This window comes from Ursus arctos, unplaced genomic scaffold (assembly GCF_023065955.2).
Source record: "Ursus arctos isolate Adak ecotype North America unplaced genomic scaffold, UrsArc2.0 scaffold_24, whole genome shotgun sequence".
NCBI lineage: Eukaryota > Metazoa > Chordata > Mammalia > Carnivora > Ursidae > Ursus > Ursus arctos.
In genome coordinates this window covers 31,528,968-31,547,468 of record NW_026622919.1, presented here as the reverse complement: position 1 = coordinate 31,547,468, position 18,501 = coordinate 31,528,968, and the positions used below count along the sequence as shown (strand labels likewise).

General features: G+C 43.9%; 1 protein-coding gene and 1 non-coding gene across 3 annotated transcripts in view; both read left to right on the top strand.

Annotated features, from left to right (window-relative positions):
* Positions 1-18,501, top strand: part of TEX14 (testis expressed 14, intercellular bridge forming factor) — an 87,981-nt gene that overhangs the window by 20,706 nt on the left and 48,774 nt on the right. For both annotated transcript variants that reach the window (XM_048223806.2, XM_044390762.3), the window contains exons 2-6: positions 7,693-7,807; positions 10,890-11,055; positions 12,717-12,853; positions 16,331-16,412; positions 17,690-17,820. In XM_048223806.2, coding sequence (XP_048079763.1) covers positions 7,693-7,807; positions 10,890-11,055; positions 12,717-12,853; positions 16,331-16,412; positions 17,690-17,820 — 631 coding nt within the window. The remainder of the gene's footprint in view (positions 1-7,692; positions 7,808-10,889; positions 11,056-12,716; positions 12,854-16,330; positions 16,413-17,689; positions 17,821-18,501) is intronic.
* Positions 6,829-7,043, top strand: LOC113269200 (small nucleolar RNA U3). The gene has a single exon (XR_003321364.3). It is a non-coding gene; the product is annotated as a small nucleolar RNA U3 (small nucleolar RNA).

Genomic DNA, 18,501 nt, shown 5'->3' with positions numbered 1-18,501 from the left:
CCTGGGTTTCAGCTGTCTTTTTTGGATTCTATTCCTCTATCTTAGTCCATTCTTACATTTTACTGAAACAAAGAAAAAGGGTGCATTGAAGGTAATTACTTTGAGATATGAAAAAAAAGAAAGAAATATGAAAATCTGAAAAGTGTTCTCCCCCATCCTCATACCGGATTGATAGTTCGGAAGGCACAAAATTCTAGGTTGAAATAAATTCCTCGAGGATTTAAAGCTAGTCTTTTGTCTCTTAGCTTTCAATCTTTTTATTGAGAACCCTGATGCCATTCAGATTCCTGATTTTTTTGGAGATTTTAATGTTCTTCTCTTTATCCCTGGTCTTAAATGTCATGATAATGCTTCAGCATAGATCTGTGTACCTCCATTGTGATGTGTACTTAGTGGGGTCTTTGAACCTGGACACTCATGTTTTTAAGTCCTTAAAATTTCATAATATTTGTTTGTTCTTTTGTATTGCCAAAACTTTAGGCAGTGGATTTGACAGTTCAATCATTTTATTGCTTATTGCTTTGTTCCACTCTTTGTTTCATGTGAAAAAAAAAAGTTTCTTGTGTGTTACCACAATGTAAGCTTCCTCACTCTAAACACTGTATTTGAATATCTTTTTTTTAAATTTTTATTTTAATTCCAGTTAGTTCACATACAGTGTTATATTAGTTTCAGGTGTACAGTAGTGATTCAACAGCTCCATACATCTCCCTGTGCTCATCACCACAAGTGCATTCCTTCATCTGCATCACCTGTCTCACCCACCCCCACCCACCTCCCCCCTGTTAACCACCAGTGTGTCCTCTCTAGTTAAGAGTCTGGTTTTTGTCTTTCTCTCTCTCTTTTTTTCTCTTTGCTTGTTTTGTTTCTTAAATTCCACATGTGAGTGAAATCATATGGTGTTTGTCTTTCTTTGACTTACTTATTTCACTTAGCATCGTATCCTCTAGATCCATCCATGTTGTTGCACATGGCAAGATTCCATTCTTTTTTATGGCTGAGTAACATTCCTTTGTATATATATATATATATATATATATATATATATATATATACACACACATACATATATGCTACATCTTCTTTATCCATTCATCAATCAGTGGATACTTGGACTGCTTCCATGTCTTGGCTATGGTGAATAATGCTGCTATAAACAGAGGGGTGCATGTATCCCTTTGAATTAGTGTTTTTGTATTCTTTGGGTAGATACCCAGTAGAGCAATTGCTGGATTGTAGGGTATTCATTTTTAACTTTTTGATGAACCTCCATACTGTTTTCCAGAGGGCTGTACCAGTTTACGTTAACACCAACAGTGCAACAGTGTTCCTTTTTCTCCACATCCTCACCAACACCTGTTGTTTCTTGTGTTGTTGAGTTTAGCCATTCTGATAGGTATGAGGTGATATCTCATTGTAGTTTTGATTTGCATTTCCCTGTTGGTAAGTGATAATGATGAACATTTTTTCATGTGTCTGTTGGCCATCTGGATGTCTTCTTTGGAAAATGTGTATTCATGTCTTCTGCCCATTTTTAAATTGGATTATTTGGGTTTTGGGTGTTGAGTTGTGTAAGTTCTTTATATATTTTGGATTACTAACCCTTTATCAGATATGTCACTCGCAGCTATCTTCTCCCATTCTGTAGGTTGCCTTGTAGTTTTCTTGATTGTTTCCTTCACCATGCAGAAGTTTTATTATTTTGATGAAGTCCCAAAAGTTTATTTTTGCTTTTGTTTCCCTTGCCTCAGGAGACATATCTAGAAAAAAGTTGCTACAGCTAATGTCAAAGCGGTTACTGCCTGTGCTCTCTTCTAGGATTTTTACGGTTTCAGGTCTCACATTTAGGTCTGTAATGCATTTTGAATTCATTTTTGCTATGGTTTAAGAAAGTATTCCATGGGTGCCTGGGTGGCTCAGTCAGTTAAGCGTCGGACTCTTGATTTTGGCTCAGGTCATGATCTCAGGGCCATGAGATCAAACCCTGTGTTGGGCTCTGCGCTGGGCGTAGGACCTGCTTAAGATTCTCTCTCTCCCTCTTCCTCTCTCCGCCCCTGCCCCCCCACTGCTCTGGCTTGTGCACTCTCTCTCTTAAAAAAAAAAGTGGTCCAGTTTTTTCTTTTCTATGTTGCTGTCCAGTTTCCCCAATACAATTTGTTGAAGATACTGTCCTTTTCCCATTGGATATCCTTTCTTGCTTTGTTGAAGATTAATTTACCATATAGTTGTGGGTTTGTTCCTGGTTTTCTATTCTGTTCCATTGATCTGTGACTATGTTTGTGCCGGTACCACACTGTTTTGATTAGCTAGTAAACAATGAATGGGTCAACCAGGAAATACAAGAAGAAATAAAAAAGGCGAAACAAATGAAAATGAAACCACAGAAGTCCAAAACATCTGGGATGCATCAAAAGTGGTTCTAAGAGTGAAGCTGCTAGCAATACAGGCCTGTTTCAAGAAGCAAGAAAAATCTCAAATCAACAACCTAACCTTACACCTAAAGGAGCTAGAAAAAGAACAAAGAAAACCGAAAACCAGCAGACAGAAGGAAATAATAAAGGTTAGAGTAGAAATAAATGACATAGAAACTAAAAAAACAATAGAATAAATCAGTGAAACCAGGAGCTAGGTTTTTTGTTTTTGTTTTTTTAAGATTTTATTTATTTGTCAGAGAGAGAGAGAGAGCACAAGCAGGGGGAGCAGAAGACAAAGACAGAAACAGGTAGAGGGAGAAGCAGGCTCCCTGCTCAGGGAGCCTGATGCGGGACTCGATCCCAGGACCTTGGGATCATGACCTGAGCCGAAGGCAGATGCTTAACCAACTGAGCCACGCAGGCATCTCCAGGAGCTGGTTTTTTGAGAAAAGAAAAAAAAAATCAATAAGATGGATAAACTTCTTGTCAGACTTTTCAAGAAAAAAGAGAAAGGACTCAAGTAACATCACAAATGAGAGAGAAGAAATAACAACACCACAGAAATGCAGACAATTATAAGAGAACCTTATTATGAAAAACTGTATGCCAACAAATTGGACAACCTCAAAGAAAGGATAAAGTCCTAGAAACATATAAACTACCAAAAGTGAAACAGAAAGAAATAGAAAATTTGAACAGACTGATAACCAGCAAAGAAGCTGAATCAGTAATCAAAAAAACTCCCAAAAGGGGTGGCTGGCTGACTCAGTCAGTATTGCATGAGACTCCTGGTCTTGGGGTTGTGGGTTTAAACCTCACATTGGGTGTAGAGATTACTTAAAAGTAAAATATTTACTTTTTAAAAAAGATTTTATTTATTTAGCTAGTTAGTTCGTTAGTTACGAGAGCGAGAGCAAGAGAGCACACATACTATAAGCAGGGGGAGGAGCAGTCAGAGAGAGAAGCAGGCTCCCCACTGAGCAGGGAGCCCGATGCAGAACTTGATCCCAGGACTCTGGGATCATGACCTGAGCCAAAGGCCCACGCTTAACCGACTGAGCCACCCAGGCGCCCTACGTAATGGGTTTTTAATATTCAAAGTGGGATTTCTGGGTCTAGCTTTTCATAGATACTGCCACATTGCTTTCCAAAAACATTGTAACACTTCACACTCCTAACTGCATTTAGGAAAGTGTCTGTTTTCCCACCTCTTCTCCAGTTCTGAATGTTTTCTTATTTTTTATTTTTTTCAAGCATCACAGGAAGTTTTTTTCCCCACTATTTCAACTCAGGCACCATTTTGTTGGTTTATTGAATATTGCAGAGTAGGGTGAAATACCCATCCTTCCTATATACACATTATTTAGCCTCTCATTCCCTTTACACCCCATCATTCCACTTTCTCCCAAAGCTATCTAGGTTTCCTACTCTCAGAAATTAATACTTTATCTCCCCTTTGTGTTTAATGCCATGGACAGCATTGTTTAGTGACTAAAGCCTTCTGCAATTCTGAGCAGCAAGGCTGAGGAATTTGGATGGGAGAGAGACAGTATGTTGTAGTGCAGGGACTTTGGAGCCAGATTGTTGTGTGATCTCTGGCAAATTGCCTACCCTCTCTAAATCTAGGTTTTTCCATCCATAAAACAGTGATAATAGTACCTTCCTCCTATTGCACGGTACTGTTGTAAGGATTGCGTTAGAATGGTGCCTGGCACACGTCGTTATTATTAATATCAGATCTTGCTTCCTAGGAGGCCCAGTGACTGACCCATCTGGAAGCTCCAGGCTAAAAAGGGTTGTCATTAGGACTTCAACACTTGAACCCAGGTCTTTTAACCTTTCTAGTCAGTCTTTGTACCATGTCAAAGCTGCCTTTGGTTACTTCTTGGGGGACTTATTTTGGTCACCTTTATATCGCTCACAACATGGCTACAGTGGGCTGGCCTGAAATAAATATTTGTTGAATGAGTGATTTCTACTAGGAAAACACCAAAGGGCTGTTATGTAAATTGTGGGGACAGTGGTTTTCAACCTATTTTTTTCTGCAGCCATCTGTGTCTTCTCAAGAATTGTTGGTCATTGCCTCCCTAAGTGCTTCCTTAAGCCTTTGGAGGCCCTGGTTGATTTAATTTTTTACTTTATGAGCTCCAGGAATTAACCAATCTGCTTCCCTAAATGGTAGTTCCTTCCTATCAAGAATTATGAATAATCTGTGATTTTATAAGTTAGCCTGCTTCAGGTATATGGAGGCAGGCAGAAGACAGGAGATTCCTGGGTCACAGAATTAAGGGATAGTTTATTACTCATAGCAACAACAGTAGTTAGACTTTAGCTTTTTTGGTGCTGTTTCCTCAAGCACTAATTTCTACAGAGCCATGGAAAGAGCTATATAACACTGCACATGTGGTGGGTTGCTTTACAGCAGACGCACCCTGAGCTTATCTTCTATGACGGACAATATATCCTTTGCTCCAGAAGAAGTTATTATCTTTATTATAATGGACAGTAAGTATGCCTTCCCTCTGCTCTAACGGAAGATAGTGTATATTCCAAAGTTTGGTATACAAACATCTTCAAAATGTAGTCTAGAACACAGGGCAGTTAGTGCCTTACTTTCCTGACATGGAGACACAGGAGCCATCCATGGAGAATTGTCCTCCCACGTTGTTCTTTGCTGCTCTTCTCTACTCTTAGGCTTGCTTAGGTCAAGTAAGTTTACCTGACACCGAAGAGAGATAAATTTGGCAGTTTCTGCCCTGAAGGTTAGGGGACACAGTCTGGTAGGGAAGAAGACATGCCACAAATACTTGTAACAGAGTGAGAACTGAGCAGTGAGAAATGTGAACCCCACTAGCACTGGTCTCATCAAGAACACTGACCCTTCTTGGATTTCTCCAGTCTGATGCTGTTGACTGATCCTCCTTTTTGAAAAAATTTTTTTAAAGATTTTATTTATTTAACAGAGATAGTGACAGCCAGCGAGAGAGGGAACACAAGCAGGGGGAGTGGGAGAGGAAGAAGCAGGCTCATAGCGGAAGAGCCTGATGTGGGGCTCGAACCCAGAACACCGGGATCACGCCCTGAGCCGAAGGCAGACGCTTAACCGCTGTGCCACCCAGGCGCCCCCCTTTTTAAAATTCTTATCTCCCTTGTCACTATGACCCATTTGTTCCAGGTTTTCCCCTTCTCTCTTTTCGTTTCCTTCTTTCCCTATTTTTTGGCTTTGTCCTTTCAGCCTGCCCCTTAAGATGTTAGTGGGCCTCGGGACCCCATCCTCAGCTGTCTATTTTAAATAGGTAGAATGTTTTGTGGCGTGTTTCCCCCCATGGCTTTAAAATGACAGATTACAATGTTAAGGACCCCTATCTTGCCCAGTTCTCTGCACTGGACACCTTTGATTGGATTCATTCATTTAGTACCAGGTGTTTGGGATATTGTGGGTATACAAGGTCATTTCATAGGCTCTGCCCTTCTGAAACATAGTCTCATGCAAAGAGCAGGCGTAAGTCAAATAATCACACAGAGAAGATGTTGGGTCTGGTTAAGGAGGTCAGGGAAGGGTTCCCTGAGACAATGACACTTGGACAGATGTCATAATGATGAACTGCAGTTAAGCTGGGGAAGAGATTGGGAGAGAATTCCTGCCTGAGGGAACAGCTTGTGCAAAGGTTCTGTGGCAGAAGGGAATATGGTGAGCAAAAGGGCTGAAGTTCAGTTTGGCTGAAGCAAGAGGGAATTTGGTGCCAGATAAGGCTGGAGAGCTGGTGTGTGGGCCAGACCATGGACGGCCTGGTAGGCTATGTGGAGTTTTGTCTTTAGCCCAAGAGCTGAGAGCTCCTGACGCTTTAAGCAGAATTATGTATTGTTTTGTTTAAACACACTTTTTATGTAAATAAAAATATCTTGATTTGTTTAAAAAAAACATCCAAAAGAACATTTATATGGCTAGTATTCAGATCACGGGATTGAGTTTAAAAACCGGGAGTGCTTTACAAAGTCTCTGTCTTTGCGTCATCCGTTTCATCACCCACTTCCGTTTTTCTTGCGAGAAAGGATTCCTCTCTTCCGCTGTCGGTCTAAACTGAGGCGCGTCCTGGAGTTCCGGCGCGCTTTGTAGTCGTCAACAGTCCCCGTAACCCTGACGAGTCGGAACTGCCGGGCAACGGGGAGGGTGGGGAAAAATGTCGTGCGATTGGCTGTTTATCAGCCATATGTTAATTAAAGTGATAACATGACATGTCTTCTTACATTTGCATTATGTGCAAAAACGCTTTGTCGAACTTTGGTAATGGAACAGTTTTTTGGAGAACACATTCTAGTCTACATTTGTAAAAAATAGTGACAAGAAAAAAGTCACCATCAGTGTAATGTATATGGGTTTCTTCCACTCCGGAAAGTCGGGGTGCAAAAAGTTAAGACTATACTTTCAGGGATCATTTCTATAGTTCGTTACTAGAGAAGTTTCTCTGAACGTGTAGAGTACCCGAAACCACGAGGAGGAGGCGCAGTGTTCTCTCCTGAGCGTGAAGCTGGTTCTTGATGTTGCTTATGCAACTGTCAATTACCATTGATGATCGTTCTTCTTCTCCTTCGGGGGAAGTGAGAGGGAGAGGACGCAGTCTGAGTGGTTTTTCTTTATATGCGGTAAACAAGAAGGTTAAGGTGTTTTATGTAGTGTATTTTGTTGTAACAACGTTCGCTGCAGAGTGTTTTTTTTTGTGTGTGGTTTTTTTTTTTTGAATCGTGTTTTTTTCTGTAGATAGTGTTTTTTGGGGGTGTTTGTGTTTTTTTTTCCGTAGATATTGTGTTTTTTGGGGGTGTTTTTTTTCCATTTGTACTCTTGTAGCGTTTATATGACTTTTTGGTGTACAAAAATTGTGACTGGTGAGTTATTATATGGTTTTTGTTTTTTGAGGAATGAGTAGTATAGTGTCTTTGCTGAGCAGAGCGCCCAATGCGGGTTGAGTTAGAGACAGTGAAATCAGGACCTGAGCAGAAACAAGGCAGACTTTAACCCACTGACTCAGGCGACTCTTTTGCAAGTTTTGTAAAAAATATTTTTGATAAATAAATGTTGGTTGTGTTTTAGTTGATGATCTGTGTTCTTTTATGTTTGTGGGATTAATGAAGCCTTTTTTTTCCTTTTTGAGAAAAGTTTACATTTATTATTAATATATGAAAGTATTGTGGAAAGGAATTTTAGTTGTCTCCTGTATGAACTTCTTTAGTTTTATCTTAGGAAGTCTCCTGATACTTGATCCTTGCATTTACTTTGCAGGAATTTATGTTGATGCAGTTAACTCCCTGGGCCAGACTGCACTTTTTGTTGCAGCATTATTAGGCCTTACGAAATTAGTTGACGTTCTGGTGGATTATGGATCGGATCCAAATCAGTAAGTATAAAAATATTGCTATCTAGAAAATAGTATGTTTTTTAAAATGAGTTGGGACATTTGGAAAACAATTTGAGAAGATATTAAAAGAGGCTTTACTAATTTATATCAATAAAATACAGTTGCATAGCTATGTTGAAGCATACTTTTAACTGCTAATAAAGTTTTCTGAGCAGTTTTATTAGGTCAGTGAAATAAGGGGAACTTGACTGTTATTTATTAAATAGTACAGTTTACATATTTCCATCCCAGGTTATAATTTGTAATTACATATAATGTATATATATACATTATATATATATATATATAATGATTCACTTAATTTAACATACCCACCAACCAAGTTCATTAATATACTTGGCATCACTTTATCAGGATCACTTGCGTTGCCCTTGTAATTGTGGCCAAAAGAATCTGAGTTTAACAGTTGGCCCAGCTTTTAACATGGAACAGTGTAGCACTTTTGCTTTTCCTGGGGCTTTCCCAGGCACCAGCTCACTTGATCTTCACAATCACCTCCTCGAGAGGGAGGGGACAGCAGGTGCTTTTACAGCTCGTATTGGACAGAACCAGAAACGGATTTTGAACACTTAATATGATTCCAGCTGATTTCTGCAGGAATTCCAGAATATGATCATTTAAGTCATAAAATAGCATTCCCATCTTACACAAGGAGGCCCTGTTTAATGTACTTTTAGAAGAAAAACTATTGATGTCAGATTTTTGGGTTTTTTTTTTCTTTTGCTCTTTGTTTTTTATAGGGGTGCTTGCTTAGTGGGAGAAAACTTGGAAGCTTGCAAAAGTATAAAGAAAAAACACGAATTGGTATTAGAATTCTATAACCCAGATATAAATTAATACAGTGAACATTTTGCTGCTTCCTTCTAGACTCACATACACTCTCCTGTCTAGTATCAATGTTTAATTTCAAAGCTCAGAAAGAAAGGGCTGGCTCACCTGTTTGCAGGTAACAGTGTTGTAGGAGGCCACACCGGGAATCCCTGGAATTCTCAGCAAAAATGCAGCATTTTCCAGTCATCTGCAATTATGTCAGTTTTGTGGAGGCTGAGAGCTGGACTCTTTAAAGATCAAATCATTCAAACATTTAATATTCTAGGTTAGGGAGCTGAGGCCCAAAAAATTTAAGTGACTGGCCTATAATGGTGTGTTAATGATTAGAACTGAGACCGGTAGCCCAGGCCTTAAGAACTCAGTTTGACTTTTCTCTTTTAGAAGTCCTCATGGGGGCGCCTGGGTGGCACAGCAGTTAAGTGTCTGCCTTCAGCTCAGGGCGTGATCCCGGCGTTATGGGATCGAGCCCCACATCAGGCTCCTCCGCTGGGGGCCTGCTTCTTCCTCTCCCACTGCCCCTGCTTGTGTTCCCTCTCTCACTGGCTGTCTCTATCTCTGTCAAATAAATAAAATAAAATCTTAAAAAAAAAAAAAGTCCTCATGATTCCAGGGGAATGTAGGAAAGGATATTGTCAAAGAGGGGAAAGCAAACCCCTTGGCTTTGTATTTTGTGATAGGACCATTTTCATGTGACTTAAAATTTTATCTTCCTGATCAAGGTAAAAGGGAAATTTCTGGGGCGGAGGTTGTATTACCAAGTGCTCAAAGGAAATGCTGTGATGGCAGGAATGTGTCGAACTCACAAAGTCAGATGCCTGCGGGACCAAGTGGAGTCAGTGGGCACAGGCTATCTCTAAGAAGGGTTAGGCATTTGTTGCTCCTGGGTAGGAAAGGGAGCCAGGAAGGCCAGATCTTCTAAATTTCCAAGAGGTCGAAAATCCCAATTTTTTTTTTTTTTTAGATTTTATTTATTTATTTGAGAGAGAGAGAGTGAGCGAGCAAGAGAGAGAGAGAACATGAGCAGAGGGAGAGGGAGAAGCAGGCTGCCCACAGAGCAGGGAGCTTGACGTGGGGCTTGATCCTAGGACCCCGAGATCGTGACCTGAGCTGAAGGCAGACGCTTAGCTGACTGAGCCACCCAGGTGCCCCTGAAAATCCGAATTTTTAACGTGAAATCTTCGAAATGTTAAATATTGTCCATTTATTTATATTTTTTAAAGTAGGCTGTGCACCTAGTGTGGAACCCAACACAGGGCTTGAACTCACGACCCTGAGATCAAGACCTGAGCTGGGATTAAGAGTTGCATGCTTAACCTACTGAGCCACACATGTACCCCATGTCCATTATTTTAAATTCCTTTTTAAAACACTGTATAGACCAAATAAAACATGCCTCTGGGTTGCCAAGTCACTCTGCAGGCCTCTAGTTTCAACCTCTAGGAGGACATTATGCGGGGCTCCATCCCAGGACCCTGGGATCATGACCTGAGCTGAAGGCAGATGCTTAACCGACTGAACCATCCAGGCATCCCTGAGTTGTAGATTCTTTTATTTTTAAAAAGATTTTATTTCTTTATTTGACAGAGAGACAGCCAGTGAGAGAGGGAACACAAGCAGGGGGAGTGGGAGAGGAAGAAACAGGCTCCCGGCGGAGGAGCCTGATACAGGGCTCGATCCCAGAACGCCAGGATCACGCCCTGAGCAGAAGGCAGATGCTGAACACTGAGCCACCCAGGCGCCCCTGAGTTGTAGATTCTTAATCACATTGCTGGTGCCAGGGTTTTGCAGGCCTCTACTGTAGGGTTTGGGAGATAGAGACATCCTCACATTAAAGAGATGTCTCTGGTTAGGCTGTGCTTCACCACCCTGACTCCAGGACACTACAGACATGAAGAAATTGTTTCAGAGCAGCCAGTATCAAGGGGCAATGGGAAAAGGAACACCAGATTTAGAACCAGACCCATACCTGGCTATGAATCTCAGCTTTGCCCTTTTGTTTCCTCATCTATTAATTGGAACATGATACCACCTTGAAGGGTAGAGGTAAGGGTGGAAAAAGGGGATGTCTATAAAGCTCCTATTGGCACAGCCTCACAAATGGTATTATAATCCTCCTCCCAAAGGGTGCTTTTGTAGAAAGGGAGCCTTGTGTCAGCCATTGAATCCCCCTGCCCCACTCTGTGGAAGGGAGGAGTGTTATGGACACTGATACTAACACCTCCCCCTCCAGCCGCTGCTTTGATGGAAGCACTCCTGTTCATGCAGCAGCGTTTTCAGGCAATCAGTGGATCCTCAGCAAACTGCTGGATGCAGGGGGTGATCTTCGACTCCATGACGAGAAGGGTCGAAACCCTCAGACCTGGGCCCTGACGGCAGGGAAGGAGCGCAGCACCGCGGTAAGACTGGGCCCACTCTGTAGCCGCAGCCAAGGCCGACCGAGCTGGGAGTCAGAGGCCCAGGGGGCAGGGAGGGGCTGAGCCTGGGGACAGCACAGGCCTTGCAGTGGCCTTGCCTTTGGCGCTGAATATAGAGACCTGGGTTGAAGCAAGTTAACCAGCTATAAAACCTCAGACAACTCTAGTTGTCTGAATGGTCATCCATTCAGTGAGGAGAGAGAACAGTTGTAATTTTGACCCTTAACTAGCGCTTACTACACATCAGATGTTCTGAATTAAATAGTAAGTCATTTAATCTTCACAGTAACTCTGTCAGTAGGTACTGTTATTGTCCCCATTTCACAGATGGGGAAACTGAGGCCTGTTGACATTTTGTAACTTGCTGAGGCCACACACTGGCAGGTGTGATGTGTTCAGATGAGGTCTAAATAACATAACAAATATAAAGCATAGAGTGCAGACCCGATACTGAGCACATGGAGGGAAAAGGGCAGAGTCCTCTGTTCCCTCCCTCTGGTTCTCCAACTCATTAGCTGTTGGCCTTGGTAAAGTAATTTTGCTCCTTCTGCCTCAGTTTCCTCATCTGTTGAAGGAGGGAGTTGGATGAAATTTTTTTTCCTTTTTTAAAAAATTTATTTAAATTCAATTAATGAACATATGGATTGTAGATTGGATTCTACATGTGTTATTAGTTTCAGAGGGCGAGTTCAGTGATTCATCAGTCTTATATAACACCTAGTGCTCATTACATCACGTGCCCTCTTACCCAGTTACCCCAATCCCTCAGTTCCTCCCCTCCAGCAACCCTCAGTTTGTTTCCTATGATTAAGAGTTTCTTATGGTTTATCTCCCTTTCTGATTTCGTCGTTTTATTTTCCCCTGTCTTTTGTTTCTTAAATTCCACATATGAGTGAGATCGTATGATAGTTGTCTTTCTCTGGTTGACTTACTTCGCTTAGCATAATACCCTCTAGTTCCATTCATGTTGATGCAAATGGCAAGATTTCATTTTTTTTTTTTTTAAGATTTTATTTATTTATTTTGACAGAGAGAGACAGCCAGCGAGAGAGGGAACACAAGCAGGGGGAGTGGGAGAGGAAGAAGCAGGCTCCCAGCAGAGGAGCCCGATGTGGGACTCGATCCTGGAATGCCAGGATCACGCCCTGAGCCGAAGGCAGCCGCCTAACGACTGCGCTACCCAGGCGCCCCAAGATTTCATTTTTTTTGATGGCTGAGTAGTATTCCATTGTATATATATACCACATCTTTATCCAGTCATTGGTCAATGGACATCTGGGCTCTTTCCATAGTTTGGCTGTTGTGGACATTGCTCCTATAAACATTGGGGTGCTTGTGCCCCTTAGGATCACAATATTTGTATCTTTGGGGTAAATCCCTAGTAGTACAATTGCCAGGTGGTAGGGTAGCTCTATTTTCAACTTTTTGAGGAACCAGGGAGTTGGAGGAAATTATTGCCAAATCACCTCCCTGGAAACGTTCCATACCTGTAAAAAACCACCTGGGTACTATTCTTTCCAGAGATTTCCCTGTCAGGGGCTCCTGGCTCCTCAGATCATTCAGGTCAGACTGCCCAGGTCCACGGAAGGCCAGGGTGGCTCTTAGTTCTCTGCAGCTTTGAACGTCTTCATGGTGTGTTGCAGATGGTGGAGTTCATGCAGCGCTGTGCCTCGCACATGCAGGCCATCATCCAGGGTTTCTCCTATGACCTCCTGAAGAAGATCGACTCCCCTCAGCGGCTCATCTGCAGCCCACCCCGGTTTGGCGGTCTCATACAGGGGTGAGTGCTGTCTTGAGCGGAGTGGGCTATCTGGCATCACCCCAGCCTTCCTTGTAGGAGCCCTGCAGTGTGGGCCACCAAGATTCCTTCCACGTTGGTCCCATCCAGCATCTGGCCCACTCTCAGCGGCGAACTCTGACAGAGAGGTTGTGGCCGCTGCAGAAGTGGCCAGAAGAGCACCTTCGGCCACCCTGCCCCCACGCAGGAAGTGGGGGGGCGGGAAATGAGTTCTAGGCTCTAGTGTGAACCACCCTGTGGTTAGTGCTTAGCAAAGAAAGAACTTTGCAGGTCTGAGCAGCCCAGCAGAAAACTCCTCAGCAGAGTAGCCAGCTGGCTTCTGTGTCATCTCCCAAACCATGGAAAGAATGCTCCTTTATTCTTAAGATTGCAAAAGAACACGAAGACTTAGCTTACCTTCCTCGGTCTGTTTCCAGCTGGTGTGAGACAGCTGCTGCTCGCTGGGTGGGCAGCCTCCCTGCCCCCATCACAGCTGCAGGAGGCAGGCGCAGGCTTCTTTCCATGCTTAACTACCTAGCTCTTTTAAATTCTTAGGGCTTTATGGACTTGGGGTTTTTATGATCGGAATCCTTTCCCTTTTGATTTTGTCTGATGGCATCACTTTCTGTAATCAGGGTTGCTATACTTGTCACACCCTCACGGGCTCCCCATTCCTGTCCTTCCCTGAGCAAGTCCTGGTTTTCTTCCGATGAGCTGTGTATCACTGGCTTTTCAGGAAAGATGAGTTAATTCCCTCGAGGACTAGTTACTCCTAACTGCTCCTCCTGCTGCCACTCTTGTGGGTCAGCATCTAGAACAGCCTTTTAAAAATGGAAATCGAGCTGTGCCACTCTGCTAAAAACCCTTTTGGGCATTCTCCATAGCTATCAGGATGAACTCCCAAATCCCTTATCTGACCTTGGAGGCCCTACTGGGTTCAACTCCTGCCCCTCCTTGCTTGCCCCTGCCACTCCCCCTTGTATGGAGCTCCCTCGTTCAGGGTTTGGAGAGACTTGTCCCAGTTTGCAGTGATTTTATTTACATATGTTCTTCCCTGTTTCTAATAAGACTGAACACTGCCAACTGAGAAAAGGAGGTAAAACTGAACAAGAGACAAAGGCCTTTTATTTAGGGGTCTCAGAATTGCAGTTCACGGAGCACAGATTCTGGTAGCAACCAAAAAGTGAGGAAAATGAGCCTTTTTTATGAGAAAGAAGGAGAGGGTAATTATATAACTTAGATAAAGAAGAGAAGAGGGAAAAAAACCTGTTCACCAGTGCTAACTGCTTGAACTGTTTTTGATTATTCTCTATTTTATTGGTGCTATCAAATGAAACTGTTCTTGGTAGGCATTCGTTAACTATTCTATCTTAAAGTTCATACCAACAGTTTTATGGAGTAAATGCCATTTGTTCTGTTGAATTTTATGGGCAACTGCTTGTAAAACCATTGCTGCTTCTGGCCCAGTTCAGGAGTTCACTAGTTAGGAAGGAAGACGGAACTTCAAAATGGAGTCTTTCATGTCCAGAAATTTTATACAATTCCACAACACCAAGAGGCCAAGCCCTGTGTTTGTCTCACTCACTACCAGCCGTTCACGGCCTGTTGGACGGTGGGCCAGCGTCAAGGAAAATCAAAGTGAAGTGTTGAGAAACTTAAAAAACTTAAGTTACTAATCTTGATGTAGCATCTACTTTATAGTTAGATGAAACGTTATTCTTTTTATGGGGTTGGACCGCAGAGCGCCTAACGGAAAGTAGAGTGGAAGTACACACAGCCCGCTTTTTTAACGTAAAGAGAGCACATGAGTCCATGAGATGAGAACTGGCCTCTCAGATCTGAGTGGGGCCATGTCAGATAAGACTCCTCACAGATAGGCGCTTACACAGAGCCTCGTTGGGGGAAAAGCAAAGCAAAGCACTCAGTTGAGAAGAACACATGGTTCTATGGTGGTAGATAACAGGAGTCTGTTTTCTCCCCTCCACCCAGTTGAGTTCGCTTACATAGACATGGCCTGAGGAATTTAGGTAAAAGAGGAAGAGATGTGGTTGGTCTGAGTGCAGTTGTTGCCCGGGTCCCTCCTGGGGAACAGCGGGCTCCTCTGCTTAAACAGCGCTAATACCCCCCCCCCCAGGAGCCACTCACACAGGCAGGTGGCCCCAGGTGGGAAGGGGGAGCCACGTCAGCGGGGAGGCCTGCCCTTGCTGCCACCTCAGAATCTGTTCCCCTGCGCATGAAAACAGTTGCTATCCCCCGGATCCTCACTTAAACCTCACAGCAGCTTAAAGTGCGGAAGGGACAGCCTGGCCCGAGTTGCCAAGGAGATAGAGCCTAAAAGTACTCCCGAAAGCAGAAGTAAAGAATTTACTTCTGTTCATGAAAAGTGGGCACATGGAGCCTCACAGAGCTCACATGGGGTGAGGATGGGTACACTCTGTCACCCACAGCTCCTTTGCCATTTGCTGAGGAAGGGAACATGGCTCCAGCAGTAGCAGAATATTTTGTCCTTCAGTCTGAGCCTAAACTACTGAATCAGAAAGCATTAACTGAGCACCTGCTGCATGCGTGGCACTGCGTCAGCCTCTGGGAGTGAAAGAAATACAGGCCGCTCCCTTCAAGACGCCTTCAGTTAATGGGAGCCCCAGTGTGCAGGTGGTGGTTTGGGTGTGGTATGTGGGAAGAGCAGTGGCTGGAATGAGCAGCATCAGGGTCTGGTCCCTCCTGCTACTCTGTGAGCCCAGGCCAGCAGGTTCCCCCTCTCTGGGCTTCGTTTGTCCCATCTGTAAACATAAAAGTTGAATAAGATATGTTTTGATTCTTTCCAGCTTTGACCGTCTGGATTCGTTATCTACTGCTGTATAATGAATCGACCCCAACCCCCCCAAACTTAGCAGTTTCAAATGGCAATAAACACTTGTATCTCATACAATTTCTTTGGGTCAGGACTCAGGGTATGGCTTAGCTGTATGGATCTGACTCAGGGTTTCTTACAAAGTTGTAGTCAGGATGTCAGGTGGGGCTTTATCATCTGAAGGTTTGACTGGGACTGGAAGATCCAGTTCCAAGATGGCATTCTCACATGGCTGGCAAATTGGGAGAGAGTGTTGGGCCTCTCCATAGGGCTGCTTGAGTGTCCTCACAGCATGGAAGCTGGCCACTGTAATCAGAGCATCATCAGAACAGAAGCCCTGATGGATCTAGTCTTGGAATTCAACCACTCCGTCATTTCTTCAGTGTCCAGTGGGCTAACAGGTCTGCCCTATCTGACCTGTAAGGGGTTTCACAAAGGCAGAATTGCCAGGAGGTAGAAATCACAGGGCCCTCTCACAGGCTGGCTATTATATCACCTGTAGTTCCATCATAAAAAGTCAAGTAGTCAAGACAAAATGAACTATATATTTTCATAGCTTGGTTCGGCATTGTTCCTCTGGATATGGGTGGTTAATTCTTAACTTTTCTTCCATTTAAAACTATTTCTAGAAACCCTAATGGCTCTCCTAATCGACTGCTTAAAGCTGGAGTCATTTCTGCGCAAAATATCTACAGCTTTGGCTTTGGGAAGGTAAGAGGTTGCCATGGACACCCAGCATTTTCGGGGCCAACTGGAGAGCCACCTGGCTCTGGGCCCTTACCCCAACTTTGTGCAGCTCTTCCTTCCTTATCCTCTCCAGAGAAGTAGTTCTCTTCTTTTACCACTGCTGCAGGACAGAGACCCCTCAGTGCTCTTGTCCTTACTGAAAAATGGAGAAAGTCCCGGAAAGTTCCCTTGACTGACCTTGGGCTACATTTGGGGAATTTAGAAAATGATCCTTTAATTCATTCCCAGTGAGGGCCCAGACTTGTCTCCTTGAAGACAAGCAGAGAGCTACACTGACGCCCGGGTCTTATTTGTGCAGGTTTTTTTTTTTTTTAAGTTTATTTATGTATTTATTTAAGTAATTCTGCACCCAGTGTGGGGCTTGAACTCAGGAGCCTGAGATCAGGAGATCAAGAGTCCAAGAGCTGAAGAGTCTCAGGTTCTTCTGACTGAGCCAGCCAGGCGCCCTCCCACCCTCGGGTCTTATTTGTGATTGACTTGCCCTCCATAAGTTTTTGTTGGAATGCCTTTAAGGAATTGACATTTTGGGTTTTTTTTTGTTTTTAAAGATTTTATTTATTTGACAGAGAGAGACAGCCAGCGAGAGAGGGAACACAGGCAGGGGGAGTGGGAGAGGAAGAAGCAGGCTCCTAGTGGAGGAGCCTGATGTGGGGCTCGATCCCAGAATGCCAGGATCACGCCCTGAGCCGAAGGCAGACGCTTAACGACTGCGCCACCCAGGCGCCCCTAAGGAATTGACATTTTGAACTGAGAAATGTTTTGAGGGAAAATAGTATCTTTTGGGTTCTTGGTTCTGCCCATCAAAAAGAGACATTTGGGTATTTAGCTGGGTGTCTGGGTGCTGCTTGCTGACAGTTTAGTCTCTAGCCCTGCGTCTATTGGTTGTGCCAAGGCAGCCTTGCTGGGGAGGGGGGAGAAGGAGCGTTGTCTTTGGTCGCATGCGGGCCAGGGTTTTGTGGGGGCCACAAGAGGCCCCTGAGCCTCAGCCTGGTACTTCAGACAGGCGTCTGAGCTCTTTTCATGAGCCTTGGTTTCCTCACTAGTCAAAGAGAAAGACTGTTAAAACCTTGCAGGGTTTCTAGGCAGATTAAAGATAGTACGGATTAAAGAATAGTGTCCAGAGCATAAGGGAGTTCAGCAAGTTGGTCAGTAGCAGCTATTGTTATTTTTAGCTGGCTGACCAGATTCTTGGGGCATTTTTCTTTTCCTCCCCTTGATTTGAAGCTGTGCTCTGCTTTCAGTTTTATCTCACAGGGGGAGCACAGCTGGCCTACCTAGGATCTCTCCCAGTAATCGGAGAAAAGGAAGTGATTCAAGCTGATGATGAGCCTACCTTCTCTTTTTTCAGTGGCCCATACATGGTCATGACCAAGTAAGCAGAAGCTGGCCTGTGGGAGGTCTGATGTAGTCCCGCAGGAAGGGTGAGCTTCATGTGACTCCCTTGTGTGTGGAGGCTTTCTCCTCCAATGCAAGGAAACGTGAAGAACAGATGTCTAAATTAGGGTTTCTCAGCCCAGACACCATTAATGTTTTTGGCTGGTATCCTTTGTCATTGGGGGCTAGCCTGTGCATTGTAGGAGGTTTAAGATCATCTCTGGTTTCTACTCCTAGATGCCAGTAGCAGTTTCCACTGACCCCCTTTCCCCACAGTTGTGACTGTGACAACCAGAGTATTACAGACATTGCCAGATTCCACCCCCTCCACCTCCACCCCATTGAGAACGCCTCCTCTAAAAGATTACTCATGATGCTGTTCTAACCTCTCTGTTTTCTAGAGAGTTTGAGGCAGCTTAGTAGTGATGTCTGGCCTCTGATGTAGGCCAGAGGCTATTGATTGAGGTCCATGGAAGCCGGAACCGGCATCAGCTGCAGCTCTCAGCAGCCAACTGCAGCAGGGGCAACAGTAAGGGGATCTGGCTATGACAAAGGTCCCTGGGGTGTTCTCAGTCCTCAGAGACCTGGCCCCTGCAGGTCCTGAGAGTTGTCCTGGCCAAGGTCTCTTGCCCTCCTTGAACCTGGATGCTTCTTCCCTGCCTCAAAGAAACACTCTTCC